Source organism: Ipomoea nil, unplaced genomic scaffold (assembly GCF_001879475.1).
Source record: "Ipomoea nil cultivar Tokyo-kokei standard unplaced genomic scaffold, Asagao_1.1 scaffold1043, whole genome shotgun sequence".
Lineage (NCBI taxonomy): Eukaryota > Viridiplantae > Streptophyta > Magnoliopsida > Solanales > Convolvulaceae > Ipomoea > Ipomoea nil.
Window position 1 is genome coordinate 6,754,271 of NW_017617471.1, and position 16,108 is coordinate 6,770,378.

The 16,108-nt window shown below is 34.5% G+C and overlaps 2 protein-coding genes across 2 annotated transcripts; both read left to right on the forward strand.

Annotated features, from left to right (window-relative positions):
• Nucleotides 1-84: 84 nt before the first annotated feature.
• LOC109181834 (RHOMBOID-like protein 1) lies at nt 85-5,206 on the forward strand. The gene is made up of 6 exons (XM_019331764.1): nt 85-556; nt 2,878-3,041; nt 3,138-3,301; nt 3,416-3,672; nt 4,075-4,201; nt 4,927-5,206. Exons 1-6 carry the CDS (start codon nt 267-269, stop codon nt 5,047-5,049), a joined length of 1,125 nt encoding a protein of 374 aa, XP_019187309.1. The 5' UTR covers nt 85-266; the 3' UTR covers nt 5,050-5,206.
• Nucleotides 5,207-9,356: 4,150 nt separating this feature from the next.
• Nucleotides 9,357-15,741, forward strand: LOC109181832 (ribonuclease II, chloroplastic/mitochondrial). Its single transcript, XM_019331760.1, has 14 exons — nt 9,357-9,719; nt 10,057-10,216; nt 10,297-10,410; nt 10,515-10,592; nt 10,660-10,791; nt 11,204-11,425; nt 11,657-11,839; nt 12,131-12,193; nt 12,266-12,372; nt 12,451-12,600; nt 13,273-13,432; nt 13,682-14,077; nt 14,401-14,625; nt 15,192-15,741. Exons 1-14 carry the CDS (start codon nt 9,439-9,441, stop codon nt 15,315-15,317), a joined length of 2,397 nt encoding a protein of 798 aa, XP_019187305.1. The 5' UTR covers nt 9,357-9,438; the 3' UTR covers nt 15,318-15,741.
• Nucleotides 15,742-16,108: the final 367 nt, after the last annotated feature.

Here is a 16,108-nt window from a genome sequence, read left to right on the forward strand (position 1 = left end):
TCGCAAGCGTGTAAAATAGAAAGGAGCAAAAATGTATACGGAATAAGATGCTTAAAATGGACAAAAGTCCAAAAGTGTGTGTGAAAATAGGGAGTATATATAGTATTTTCCTTTTTGTTTTCCCTTGTCCCCGGCAAATTGCCGCTAACGTGTTTGTTATAATGCCTCTGACACCTGCTACACCGCTTCATTGTTGACTTGAATGCCCGCCTCCCTCTCTCTCCTAAACTACCGCTCTTACCCACTTCGCCGTCCGAGTTGTGCAGATGGCCGGAAAAGACCCGCGGCGGTGCGGCAACACTATCCACCCGGTGGATGCGGAATCGCCGCCCTTCCCCGCCGGGACTCCGATTAATTACGGGGATATCAAGCATTTCCGGAAATCGGTTCCCTGGTTGATTCCTTGTTTCGTTATTGCAAATGTTGTCATGTTCGTGATCACCATGTATGTGAACGACTGCCCTAAGAACTCGATTTCTTGCATTGCTCGTTTCCTGGGGAGGTTCTCCTTTCAGCCCTTCAGCGAGAATCCTCTTCTTGGGCCTTCGTCTGACTCGTGAGCTTCTTTTACTTTGTCCCTCTTTCAATTCTTGCACTCTGTATTGCGGTATTTGGTCTATCTCTGTGTGTTTTGGGTATTGATTCGATTTAACTTTTAAGTGATGCTCAAAGTACTAAAGTTCTAAGCTTCAAGCTATGCCCAACTGGAATTTCTTGTTAAATTGTGCTGTTAGTTGTACCCAATTTGTTGATTAAGTCTGAACAGCCTAAACTTGTTTTGCTGAACTTGAGTTGTTCAAATGAACTGATGATAGCTGAGTATTGGGATGTATCAGCTTGATTTTGTGCTGTGATTGCTATATATAATCATAATAACAGCAAAGTGACAAAGTTCCTTTCATAATTTATAATTTCATTTTGGGATGCCTAAGAATATTTGACACTTTCTTCAAAAGTCAAGGAAAACTATGGGACATTGAAATTGTCATTGCTAGTAAATGATGTGTAAGTTCACCTACTTTTGAACTCATAGGCGGTTAACATTGGCTTTCCACATATTTAAGCTAATAAGAATGATTGCAAGTTTTTGCAATGAGGAATTTGAGCTCAGTAATCTATTGTCATTCTCTCTGAGATTTATCTACAAGCGAGAAGTGGTTGCTAGACTAGACTAGACTTCATCGTCAGCGTTAATTATCTGTTTTGAAAACCAGTTTATTGTTTTCAGCACTAAGACCATCTCCAACCAACAGTGGAAAATGGCATATTGGCAAAAAAAAAATTGATGCAATTTGCCTCCAATGAACACGCCAAAACAGCAAAACTTTTGCCATGAGTGAACAGTATTTGGCGCAGTACTATTCATGAACGGCAAAACTTTGAGAATTTTTTTTACTGTTTTGCCTTGGTCTTCCTTTTTTTTAATTTTTTTTTTGTTTTTATAATTCCTTTCGTATCCTTTTTGTTTTTATATATTTACATATTAAACATAAATTGTATATTATTAAAAATAAATGATATCACTTGAAACTTGAAAGATCTCATCAAGACTCTTAAAACAAGACTAATATTGAATATATATTAATTAAAAAATAAATTACATAAAACATAATTAAAGTTTAAATTTATTAAATTACAACTATATGTTATATTAAAATAAAAAAAGGTATTAATATAAATTTTTAATTTAGGGAAAACGGCGCTTTTGGCTCCTCAATTGTTTAACTTTTGAAAATTTAGCCACTATCAATTGATTTGAACAAATCTAGTCCTTTAATTGTTAATATTGTGTCACATTTGGTCCCTCATGTTATATAATTAGAAATTCTTTAATAATTTTTTTCATGAGGTTATAATTGTCCATTCCTTTCAACTCCCCAAGTCAGAATAGAATATGACACATACTACTCGTAATAAAAATCCACAAACCAATGACTACAACAACATAGCAACAAAACAAATGAAGATTTCAATTAAATAGTATTACTAACTCTAGGGAAATTCAACGAATAACAATTATCCTCATATAAGTTAAGTTTAAAAACTCAGTGAAACCCTCGTGTAAATAGCTTCTGCACATAGCAATGAAATTGAGAAATAGGTTCTTGCCAACACAATGTTTTAAAAATTACCCATGTAAATTCCTCTTCGAATTTCATATTTTAGTAAATTTCTCTTGCAAAAATTATACTAAAACTATGTTCAAAACATTGAATTTCAAATAAATACTTACATTTTGGCATTTTAATTAACCCAGATAACCTTCTACTAGTCATTGTAAACAACGAACTTCTACCTTTGAGTCTTCAAATTTCATGTACATAGAGGTTGTTTGAGAGGGAAGGAAAGAGCTCAGTTAGGGTTCTTGACTTCTTGCGAAGGCGTACGTTAAGAAGAAGGAGAAGAAAGTTAAATGGTTGAAAGGAATGGACAATTATAACCTCATGAAAAATAAATTATTAAAAACAATTCTAATTATATAACATGAGGGACCAAATGTGGCACATTATTAACAATTAAAGGACTAGGTTTGTTCAAATCAATTGATAGGGACTAAATTTCTAAAAGTAAAACAATTGAGGGGCCAAAAGTGTCGTTTCCCCTTTAATTTATGAGAATATAAATTATTTTAGTGTAGGAATAAAATTTGGTGCAGAATTTGGTCTAAATGTGTTGGAGATGAAAAAATTTTGGTGTAAGAATATGCTTGGAATATTCATTTTGGTGTAAAATTTGGGTGTTTTGGATTGGAGATGGCCTAAGGTTTATAAATCTCCTTTGAGTTTTACTCTAGTTCTCTAGCTTTTTTATGTATTTCACAAAATGCAAACAAATAGTATAAGTGATTAAAGGACTTTGTCTTTTCTTTTTGTTTAGGCTACAGAAGATGGGTGCATTGAATGTGAGTAAAGTGGTCCATGGACATCAGGTGTGGCGCCTTATCACTTGCATTTGGTTGCATGGTGGAGTTTTTCATTTACTGGCCAACATGTTGAGTCTTTTAGTAATTGGCATTCGGCTAGAGCGTGAATTTGGATTTGGTATGCAATAATAGTTATATTAGATACATGCTAATCTTACTTAAATTAAAAATCATCCAGCTTTAGGTCCTTACAATTTGTTGCAATGTTTTCTAGTGCGCATTGGACTGCTTTATATCATCTCTGGTCTTGGAGGAAGTTTGCTTTCGGCACTTTTTATTAAGTCCAATATATCAGTTGGTGCTTCTGGTGCTGTTTTCGGATTATTGGGGAGCATGCTTTCTGAGCTGTTCATTAATTGGACTATTTATGCAAACAAGGTATATTGAATTCTATTTGCCTTAGGAGGCTGGCTGATTTTTTTATTTTTATTTTTATTTTTATTTTTCGTTTTAAAAGCCTGAATCTGGTCTTCTCTTCTTGCCCTTTTCCAGTTTGCAGTGTTAATTACCCTGGTGGTCATCATTGCTATCAATTTAGCTGTGGGAATTCTCCCACATGTGGACAACTTTGCTCATATTGGAGGGTTTCTATCTGGATTTTTGCTTGGTTTTGTGTTTCTAATGCGCCCCCAATTTGGATGGGTTAACCAGAGATATGCCTCTGCTGGATATACATCAACACGTAAACGAAAATTCAAGGTGTATCAATTGGTTTTCTGGGTTTCTTCTCTCATCCTTCTGATAATTGGGTATGCCTCTGGAACCTTACTTTATTTTTAGGTCTCAACTCCCAAGATCCAACTGAAATTTATTGTTAAAGAATAAACTCTAAAAAACAAAGAAACATGCTTCTGAAGAAATTTTTTCCATACGGTGTTTCTTCTTCTTTCATAGGTAATGCTGGTACTTATAAACCTTACTTTGGTCTGGAATTTCTCTGTAAACAGTGGGAATAGTCCGGATTACAATATCTGTAAAATCAATTACTCCGTATATGAAAAATATCACAATCCAAATATAAGCATGGAAGAACAATATGTAGAGTGCAGTCATTTATTACATTGTATTCATTATATATATATTTGGCACATCATTCCTCTGGCAAAAAGGGGAAAAAATCTGTGGTTCTAAACTTATATTTATCTTAATAGGTTAACCACTGCCATTGTTATGCTTCTTCGTGGAGTAAACTTGAATGACCATTGTTCTTGGTGCCACTATATGAGTTGTGTTCCTACTTCAAAGTGGAGCTGCAACACAGAACCTGTTTCCTGTCTGGTATGCATCTTTAACTCTCTTTTGCTATTAATATATCCAAAACGTGACCTTTTTGCTATTAATAATCAAAATTTTCATGAATTATGGCTAGCCTTGTTATTGGGAGATCTTTTAGTTTAACAGCCTTGCATTACCGCAACTGATAAATCACTAGAGCTACATAGGAACATCATGTTTGTCTCCTGTTGTTGATATCTTCAATGAACAGTCACCTGCATGTAAACACTACAATCCTGTAACCATAGATATAGTAAACACTACAATCCTGTAACCATAGATATAGTAATGGAAATCAAAGCAACTCCAAGCAGGCCATAGAAACAGTATATTTCAAAAGAAGTTGTTGCCTTGTTATGCAAAATTTGCTATATGTTAGAATCTAAGATTGGCCGAGGTCAACTCGATTGGCCTGTAATGCCAATAGGCCAAACCACACTAAAAGATTGGGTCGAGGTCAACTCAATTAGGCTTTAATGCGCATAGACCAAATCACACTAAAAGATTGAATCAAATCCATTAGCTAGTCTGACCCATGGGCTTATAAACTTATATGTTTCTCTCATTTTCAATGTAGGACTCTTAACACTGTATAACATGTAACAATAGAAGAATTGGTTTTTTTTTTTTTGGTGAGCAATAGAAGAAGTGTGCATATGCCTAAATCTAGAGATGTATTTACGTGCATGCATGATCTAATGAACTCGAGCTCGATTTTACCCTTGCAGTCGGAGCAAATGGCGAACCAGCTTACCTTAACTTGCTCAAACAACAACAGAACCCGAACATATCAATTGCAAAATCTGAGTACGTCTCAGATTCAAGGGCTATGTGGTCAGCTCTGCCGTTGATACTCCAAATCTTGTTTATAAACTGTCGTGTATTGGTGTTTCTTATATCACACTGTCTGTCTGTAATTGGATTCATTGAAATTGATAGTTTGCAGATGCACTTTGATTTGCTTTATAAATAGACAACCAATCTCCAGTAAATATATTCATTTTTTTTTTAAAAAAAAATATTTTTGTGATATATAGACATATAGTTATGCTATGGTCTTCATTGCGTTCCTTTATTTTTGTCTTGTATAGGCGGAATTGAAGAAATGGCTACTATTGTTCTTGGTTATAAACTTCAAACCCTTTTTTTTTTTTTTTGAATGCTATTGACTCTATTAGATTGTAATATCTGTTCAAACATATTTTCTCAACCTAATGAAGCACAAAGAGTCAACAACATCTCTATTGAGATTCGATCTCATGACCTTCCACATGAAAAAAATCACTACATGTCATCTAAGCACAAGGTGTTTCGCAATTTCAAACCAAATTTAATGTTTAAACTTTTGTACAACATTCATGGTAAACTATTTAGAAAAATTGTTTCATTTGAAAACTCACCAGTGGCTTAATTATTTGTTATCAAATATTGATCATTTTAACCGTTTTATCTAAACAAATCCCTAAATAAATTTTGGTAAACACAAATTTCAGTTATTGTTTTAAATCCAAAATAAATGCTACTTAGAGTAACATGTTTTATACTTTGGAGAAAAATCTTTTTCTTTTCAAAACGCTACAATTATTAATATTACTAAAATATTTTTAAAAAGTAAATTAAAATTTAAAAATAATAATTAACTAAATACTTTCATAAAATAAGATAGTAAATCACTCTTCAATTCAAAAAGAGATATGTGTAAAGGGGAGCATTAAAGCTCCCTTATCATAGAAGAGTGCATGAATCATTGAAAGTAAAATTAGTAATGTGAGATACCTATATTTTTTATTTTGTTTTTCGTTTTTTTTTTATTTATTTTGCAATTGTACTAATAAATTAATAAATCTTAGTATATAATAATTGGAAATGTTATAAATTAGATAATTTTATTTTCTTTTGCATTCTTGAAAATAAATTAAAACAATATGAGAGTTAATAAACAACATAAAAATCGAGAAAAAGTTAGGAATAGCCCAGATGAAGCATCACCCAAAAAAAAAAGAAGATAAAATTATATAAAAAATGAAACAATTTTGTTTGAAAGAAATCGAAAAAATGTAATCATATTAAAAATTAATATTTAAGTGTAAAAAATCTAATATACCTAAAATATAAATTAAAAACTAGATAGAGATAATATTATCCCATAGTTGAAATAAAATACAAATTTTTAATTTTGCATATGAATTATGTTATTTAATTAATTATCTTATCATTTTTAGATGAATATTAAAAGCCACAACAAAAGTAAATAATATAATTTAACATAATTAAATTTAGTAGTAATCTTTCTTCTTCTTTTTTTGAAAGGAGTAGTAATCTTAATTAACCAGACTTTATAAAATATAGTGATAAAAGTTGACAAATCTGTTAATAAATGAACTGTAAACACTACTTCACTAACAACTTGAGAACTAAAAGTGATTATGTCATAATATAGAGATAACATTTTTTTTTGAAATACTCGTAAAAAAAATTGTAATAATAAATTTAGTTGGTTGATAGCGAAATTTGTTATTACATTCTAATATGAATTAAAAGTAAAAAATTTCTAGGTAAAAAAACAAATACAAAATAAGTATTCAAAATTCAAATGACATAAATATCCTTCACAATAATGTTATATATATATATATGTGTGTGTGTGTGTGAGAGAGAAAGAGAGAGAATAACAATACCACCAACTACAATAATAATAATAATAATAATAATAATAATAATAATAATAATAATAATAATAATAATAATAATAATAATAATAATAATAATAATAATAATAATAAAAATAAATTATCAAAATAATAATAATAATAATAATAATAATAATATTATTATTATTATTATTATTAATTACTTAATTAATTTCATTTTTGATCTCATGACTTTTGAGGTCTTATCACTTTTGGTGCATAAGTTTAAATTTTTTCAATTTCGGCATAACTTTGTTATTCTTATCAGTTTTGATCATTCCTGCCGAATTGACAGTGAATATTATCGCATTTTATATTTTAGGGACAAAATAGTCATCCCAAAAAAAGAACTTCAATATCTAAACAAAATAAAAATCATATTAAGAGAAAATAATAGGGTTTGTCCAGCGCCGACGCTATAAATTCCATAGCCACCGTCGCCCGTCTCCAAACCCGGCTGGGTCGCTGCATTGCTCCATCCCACACGATCGAATTGCGGGCAGGGCCGATTCTAAGCATGTCTAACATGTGCGACCGTACAGGGCCCCCAATTTTTGGGGGCCCCATATTTAAAAAAAAAATAAAAATTATATGTATATATAGTAAACAAGATTTCAAGCTAAGTCCTGAGAGATTGGGCCAATTTGTGATAAGGTGAAATTGAGTCAAATTGGCAATTATTTTAAAAATCTAAAAAAAAAAAAAAAGTGTGTGTATGTGTGTGTATTTTCTAACCCCTTATTCCCTTCCCTAGTTTTAGCAATTCCCAATTCCTAAATCTCAATTGACAAGTACCATTGTTAATTAAGATTGACAATTTCCAATTCAAAATCTCAAATAACAATTAGCATCTTCGGATCTTCTGCTAATTAGCAATTACCATTATTTTTTTTATTTTTTTATTTTTTAATTAAATTCCCAAATCTCAATGGACAGTATGGTGATATTGATGAAAATGAATTGTATATTGAGCTAAATTGCTTAGAGAGATTTTATCGAAAGAAAAGATAGGGGTAGTGAGTATATTGAATTCATTAAAACAGATTGGTTGTTTTACCGATGCTACTATTTCATATCGAATATTATTTACTATCCCAATTACTGTTGCCTCTGGAGAAAGGAGTTTTTCAAAGTTGAAATTGTTGAAATCTTACTTACAATCAAATATGTTGCAAGAGAGACTCAATGGAATAGGTTTAATCTCCATTGAAAATGAGCTTTTGAAAGAAGTTGATATCAAAAGTTTGGTGGATGATTTTGCGTCTAAATGTGCACAGCGTATGTCACTTTTTAAATGAAATTTTAGATGTATTTTTTATAAAGTATTTATATTTTGATACAACTATTATTTATATATATAAATTACTTGAGAAAAGGGTCCAAATTAAGATATTGCACAGGACCCCTATTTTTATTGGAACGACCCTGAATTTGCGGTCAGTCTACAAAGAGTAGAGGACGGCTGCCGCCAATCCGCATTGCTCCTCTGTCAAGTTAGCCAACACACTCATAAGCCAAGTCGGGAAAGAGTCGGTCATAATATTTATGACGGGCAACTGAGAAATATTCCATACAAGTCTAGAATAATCACAATAAATTAATGCATGCATAACATCCCCATGAGCCAACCCACAGATCGGGCATTTAGGATTCACCTCTACTCTCTTTAAAAGCAAATTATTTGTGGCAGGGAGAATGTCACATAGAGCTCTCCATAAGAAAGTTTTCCATTTAGGGGGATTTTGAGTTTCCATAATGTAACCCATTTATCAAAGCTACTCGGGTTGTGATCATATTCTCCCATCGTCTGTCTTTAGGCGTTCTTTACTGTATAAATTCCTTTTGGATCCTTGAGCCAATACCACGAGTCCGAGCCCGAGTCCTCATAGTCTGAGCTAATAAGGATTCTGGAAATATTAGCCACATCTTCTGGAATAAAAAGATTAGATAAAATATGAGTATCCAATGAGCCACTATGCTGATCAATCAAACCTGCAACCAAAGCCTCTCTCAACTCATCCGGCATTAACGTTTGTACCGTAGGACTAGAATTATCAGATAACCAGGGGTGTCCCCAAATCAGAGTCGCTTTGCCATTTCTAATTCTCCTGCGAACCCCATTACAAACAAAGCCATGTGCTACCATAATACTGCGCCAACAGAAGTTTGGGTAATTCCCTACAATTGCATCAATAAAAGTAATTGTACAGAAATAACGAACTTTATATACCTTTGCAACTAGATAGTCAAATATCTTATGGGAACCAGAATGGACATAAGATTGAATTAATCCTGGATTTATTTGGGGCTTGAACCCTTTAACTTCTATTAATTCGTATTTAGACTCAGCCCTTCCAAGTACGGTCAATATCATATTTGAAAACAACCCCTTGTAATAATAAAAATTTCAAAGTAACCCTGTTTTGAAAAAAAAAAAAAAAAAAAACTCGCTTAATCGGGCAAGCTGCAATCATCTGGCTGACTGGCTCTCTCAATCCAAACCCCAAACAATTTCTTGAACCAGGTAGTTATAGGTTGTAACCGCCGAACATGGCAGCCCGCGCCATGAATAGCTGCATATTTATCCGCTCCGCAGCGTCGCCTCCGCCGCTGGCGCCGACGTTCTGGAGCTGTTGTCCCCAGCGCCAACTCAGAACGCGGCGGTTTCACAGATACTTAAGATTGCATTCTCGGTTCTCGCTTCCCCGTTGCACGCCTTATCCTCTCAGCCATGACGGTGCTCGGAGCTACTCTGTGCAAAGCCTGGTTGAGACCGTCATAGAAGAGCTCTATTCCTTGCGCAAACGAGGGAGAATTCGTGCTTCTACCGAGTACCTCTCAGTCATTTCGCTGTTTTCTTATCTTTATTAGTTCATTCTCAGCTAATTCTTTCAATTTTGCGAATTTGAAAACCTAACATCACACGAGTTGTAGAGTTGAAGTTTATTGCATTGCATTGAATTTAATTAAGCAAACTGATACGGCAGTCACAGTTATAAGTTATGAAAATGTGAAACTAATCAGGTGATCCAGGTTCATCATTCATACATTCTTTAGTTATTTTGGCTGATGTTATGTTCCTCATGACAGGATTAAATAAATATTACATACACAGTCAACTTAGATTTACATTCTTTGTGGTCAAAATTGATTACTAGCCTACTGCAGATTGGGATTAACCAGCACTAGTGAGCTTCTTGAGGATAAAGTAGGAAAACAAGCAATGCGAAAGGGGTTGCTGCTAGAGTTCAAGAAGGACTCTGAAAGGCTATTGCTAGCAGTTGCTCTTAGACCTGATGGGAAAAAGAATTGGACCGTCTCAGATCAGGTTTACAACAATTATAAGAGGTTGCTAGTAGTCTCACTAAAGTATTTGGTCTGATTATTCTTTGGCTCTTAATGGTGCAGAATGGTGTAACAACCTCAATAAAACCACAGCAAGTTACTTTTATTGTTCCTGGAATTGAGAACTTTGACCCCATCGAGATATCAAACTTTGTCCAGAAAGCTCATAATAACTTGGTTTGTTCCTTATGCAGTCTGGAAAGTTTAAATTGCACTTTCTCGCCCCTTCTATTTTATTACAAAGCTTAACTTTTTTTTTTTTTTTTTAATATAAATAAAAGGATCCAGCACTTCTTGAATTCGCTTGGAATGAGCTTCTTGAAAATAACAAATCTGTTACAGTGGAAGAACTGGCTGAGGTATGCATTTGAAGTGTTTATTATTGAATCCTTTTGTTTGATTAATGACTGTATCCTTTCTTGACAGATGATTTTTGGTAGTGCGGAGCCTCTTGAGAGTTATTGTGCCCATCTATTATTATCTAGAGATGACATATACTTCACAGTTTTGGGGTCTAAAGGTCCACAGTCTATTTATGGACCTCGACCAGTTAGACAGGTACTCTGTATTTTTCTTTGTTGCGACTTCTGATAATATCTGTCCTTTTCTTATTTTCTCACAATTTTGAATTAGTATGTTGACTCAAATTTACTCCCTTTCTATATGAATTACTTAGATGCAAATGGGTGTTTACTTTTTGGAATATGCTGTATTCATTTCTATGGTTTTTTTTTTAATGCATAACATTTTACTTCTATGTTTCACTTTTTCATTTCTCACGGGCAATTACTATGATTCATGAATCATGAAGCTGGGATGTCGAATTTAATTTTTATACTTTCTGCTCTTCTAGTTGGCTATTGGCTTAAGCGTGATTAGTACCCGGCTTTGTAATTCATAATTTCTCATTTTGCTTGGTTTCAATTACATGCTTAAAGTTACTCAATTTTAAAATGTATATTTAAAAAAGGTAGATCAACTTTTACAAAAGAAACTGGCTAAAGAGGCTGAGGAGAAGGAAATTGAGGAGTTTGTTCAGTTGCTAAAATCTATTAAAGAAATGCCTCTGCATGCTAAACCTCCAAACTCTATGTGGAAGACTGAAGAGAAAAACTGGCAGAAAATCAAGTCTCTTGAAGCTTTTGCTATTGATGCTTGCAAAAATGATGATCAAAAGAGAATGACAGGGATGGTGAGATGTTTTATCTCCTGATCTGTTTATTTTTTCAATAACTATATTTGTTTACAAGGCATTTTGTGGAAGACAAGTTGAAATATTTTTGGACGCCAATTTTATCTTGCTTTTTTCGAGTCCATTTTTCTATTTACTTCTCCACATGCATTTCACAAGCTCATACTTGGTTTTTTTTTTTTTTTTTTTTTTTTGTTTTTTTTTTTTTTTTTGTCTTCACCCCATTGTCAGATCCTGAAGGCCATGGGCATGGCAAAAACAGCATCAGCCGCAGTTACCCTTCTTATAGATATTGGATATTTCCCTGTACATGTCAATCTTGATTTACTAAAGCTAAGCATTCGTACTGATCATCCGGATGAGATTGTATTGGCTGCGGAAAGTCTTTTGTTAGAGTCAACTGACCTGGATGAGGTATCTTATGCTTTATATCCTTAAGTTTGATCAAGTTTCAAAAGTTATGTGTTCAGCTTGGACCATTTATGAGTCTCTCTCCATATATGAATTGAGGATATACCATCTGCTTTGAAATATCCACTATAGATGAATCATGAATCCCCTTTTGTAGATGGATAACATTTACTATCCTCATGAACTGAAACTAACTTGAAAAGAATCTTGATGTGATCTTGTGAATGTTTTGGTTGCTCTTTGAAAAGGCATAGAATCATTATGTTATTTGCTTACAAAATCATTTATTTTTAGGTTGATAGAGTAGATCTGACTCACCTGAAGGTTTATGCAATTGATGTTGATGAAGCCGATGAGGTATGTTGTTCTGTTCTTCTGATGTACTATTTCTTTACCAATTATAAGCAATCATTCCAAAAGCACATGCAGCTTGATGATGCATTGAGTGCAACAAAGCTGGAGGATGGCCGGATAAGAATCTGGATACATGTTGCAGATCCAGCTAGCTTAGTTCAGCCAGGGAGCATAATAGACAAGTATATCAGAACTGCATGCTAATTCAGTTACAGTGTAGTTGTTTTTGAGATACTATTCATAGTTATTTTACTGTTTAGAGAAGCAAGGAGAAGAGGAACTTCTGTATTCTTGCCCACTGCTACTTATCCAATGTTTCCTGAAAGGTTGGCCATGCAAGGCATGAGTCTTAAGCAAGGCCAACAATGCAACGCTGTTACTGTATCTGTTATTCTGCGTTCTGATGGAAGGTGAGCTGTTCGAGACCCTTTTAAAAAAAAAAAAAAAAAAAAAAGTGTTTAGGCCTATTGTTTGAATTAAAGCATGTGCTCCATCTCAACTAAAAGCCTAAGCTGAGATGGAGCACATGCTTCAATTTGGTATCAGAGCCAGACTGAAGGTCATGAGTTCGAATCTCCACGTCACTCGATAAGCGACTACGGTCCACGTGTTGCTTGGAACTCACCGCACACGTGAGGGGGCGTGTTGAGCATATAATCATTAATGTGCAATCCAACTATCAGCTTAGGCTTTTAGTTGAGATGGAGCACATGCTTCACCTAGAAATGTGGGTAACTAGGTTTCCTAGGAAATTTGGCACACTTAGATGATCAAAATTTTGAGAGATAGCAGAACTATGTTTTAGAACCTACCATTGTGGGTAATGGGGTTCCCTAGGAAAATTTGGCACGTTTATATATGTTCAGAATTTTGAATGCTATCAGTCTATTGTGGATAAACTATTCCTAAAAAAAATTCATTGCAGCTGCATTTTGAGGTTCCATAATTTATTAGTAGAATTTGTGTGCTTCAGTCTTGAGCACTGAAAATGGTTCTCTTAAATGACCAATAAGTCAAATGTTGTAGGGTTGGGATAAAAGCTTTTTGCACATAATCTTATTGTTTCCTTGTGGATTTACTAGCATTGAAGAATACTCTGTGGAAAACTCAATCATTAAACCAACATATATGCTGACATATGAGAGTGCATCTGAACTTCTTCATTTGAACCTGGATGAGGAGATTGAGCTAAAGATTCTCTCTGAGGCTGCTACACTTCGGTTTCGGTGGCGTCAACAGCAGGTTGGGACTGATGTTTTTTAAAGGTTAATGTTTCTATGTAAAATTTGCTTCTTGAACCATAGAGAGGAGAAATTCAATTTGATTAGTGATTAATTACCTAACTTCACATGAAGAGATATCTTGCTGAGCCACTGTCTTCTAGATTATTGTAGAAAACATCCTTGTTAAATGCACTTAAATTATATACTTGCATTATATTATGGAGTATTAGTTTATTTCATTAGCATCCTATTTTATTTCCTTTTGCAGGGTGCAATAGATGCAAGTAACTTAGAAACACGAATTAAGGTGACCAATCCCAATGATCCGGAGCCATCAATCAAGCTTTATGTAGAAAATCAGTCTGATCCTGCTATGCGACTTGTTTCTGAGATGATGATACTTTGTGGAGAAGTTATAGCCACATATGGTTCTTACAATAAGATACCTTTGCCCTATAGAGGACAGCCTCAATCAAATATTGATACCTCTGCATTTGCACATCTTCCGGAAGGGCCTGTTAGAAATTCAGCTATTGTTCGAATCATGCATGCAGCTGAATTGGATTTCAGGAAGCCAGTACGTCATGGGATATTGGGAATTCCTGGATATGTTCAATTTACATCTCCTATTCGTAGATATATGGACCTCCTGGCTCATTATCAGGTGATTTTATGCTGCATTATGACAATGAATCTTACTGCATTTTTGTCACAGATTTAATTATTACTTGCTATTACTTTTGACTTTTTAAAAATAAATTTTATTTTTGAAGTGAGTAATACAACTCAAATTGTGCGCATTTTGTGGTTGATATATCTTGGAGACACTATACTTGGATTTTCTTGTGATATCTTTCATGTTGAAAGTAGTCTGTTTTCAGTAACAAACGTGTGATGCTTTTGTTTCTTAGACTTAAATAGTTAATCTACAGGTTAAATACTGTTGTAACATGTGTAGTTTTTTGGGTTGTTTTCTTCAATTTATAGGTGAAAGCATTTATTAGGGGTGATTCTCCTCCCTTCTCAGCTGGTGAACTAGAAGGGATGGCATCTATGATTAACATGTACACCAGAGTGGTAAGGAGGCTCTGCAACAGCAGTCTTCGTTATTGGGTATTGGAGTACCTGAGAAGGCAATCAAAAAATACAAAATTCCGTGCTGTAGTCCTCAAATTCATCAAAGACAGGAATGCATTAATACTCTTGTTGGAGGTAATACATTCCAGTTGTTCAAAATAATAAACTATTTATTGCTAGTACTAATGCCCCATCTTTAGTGGCAAAAATGTCAGAAATTTGGCTTCTGGCAAATTGTGCACTTGGTCCCAGCATGATAGCATCTTAGACAGCACTGAATTTCCTATCCCCCAGAAATTTTCTTTTATCATATGAAATATGTACAGTACACATTAAGAGTGATGAAATGGATTATCGAGAATCTTCCTTGCGTTATGTTCTTAAACATGTTTGGAGAAGAGAGATTTGGGAGACTTCTTTTGTCAGTTGAAAGTAAATGAGCTGTCAGGTTTTGTCGTTTCGAATTACATATAGATATCTAGAGTATCTGACATTTTAGGTTAATAGGTAATATTTGAAACGTGGTGAAAGTAATGAAGTTTCTTCATAGATCTTGTAACTTCACCTCAATTGTCAATTTGTCATCAAATGTTTATCTTCTAATTAGGAAGCGATATTCCACCTTAGGAACAAATGTATAAAGTGCTTGCTTATGGTTATCCTGATAAACATGCAAACTAATGATCGTATGCTGTTTGCAGATTGGAACACAAGCTTCTGTTTGGGTGTCTACCGGAGTACAAATTGGGGACGAAGTGGATGTTCGAGTTGAAGAAGCTCATCCACGTGACGACATTCTCTCTCTTAAAGAGGTTCCACGTGCATAACAGTGTTCTTCCCAATATTGATTATGGTAGAGATACAATGTGCAAAAGATTTATCAACCCAACCCAAGCCCAGATGGCCGCAAGAGTTGGTAATACATAGCCTTAAATCGCTGGCATCATTTTGCTGAGATCATTGACCTCAAACAACTATCAAAGCTCTTGCAATGAGGCAATGCAGATGCAACCAATGTGGTGGCGGTTCTCCACCCATCATTTTTGACTGATCATTAATGCTCCATCCCCGAAGGTTATATGCACTGTAATCAGTCCTCCCATGGTATTGGAGTTCATAAGCTAGCTAGCTATGGCCTTGGCGCATATTGGTGGTTGCCAAAATTCAAGGAAATTCTGTCCATTTTGTATAATGTAAATCCAACTTCTTTACTGTATTAAGTGAAAATTTTTGTTCCAATATGCAAGTTGAGAAAGGGGGAGGGGGGCATTTTTTTACTAAATCTCAGGCTATGTATATCATATCAATGGATCTTCTACACAAAAATGTCTGAAATGCAATTGGCCATATCTGTTATAAAAAGTTGTCTTCCAGCAAGTTCGACGCGTCGAGCCAGCGTGCAAATTTTCCAGTAAGCAATTTGGCCGAGACCAGCAGGTCTTGACGCGTCGAGCGAGCACTAGCCGAGATGCAAGAAAACGACGCCCCGACTCGACGCGTCGAAGTCGGGCAGTGCTCGTCCGAGAAATTGAGGACCATGGGCTCGACGCGTCGAGCGAGATGCAGCCCAGGCGATGTTTTCAGCCCGTTTTCGCGCAGAAATTTTCTATTTCAACTG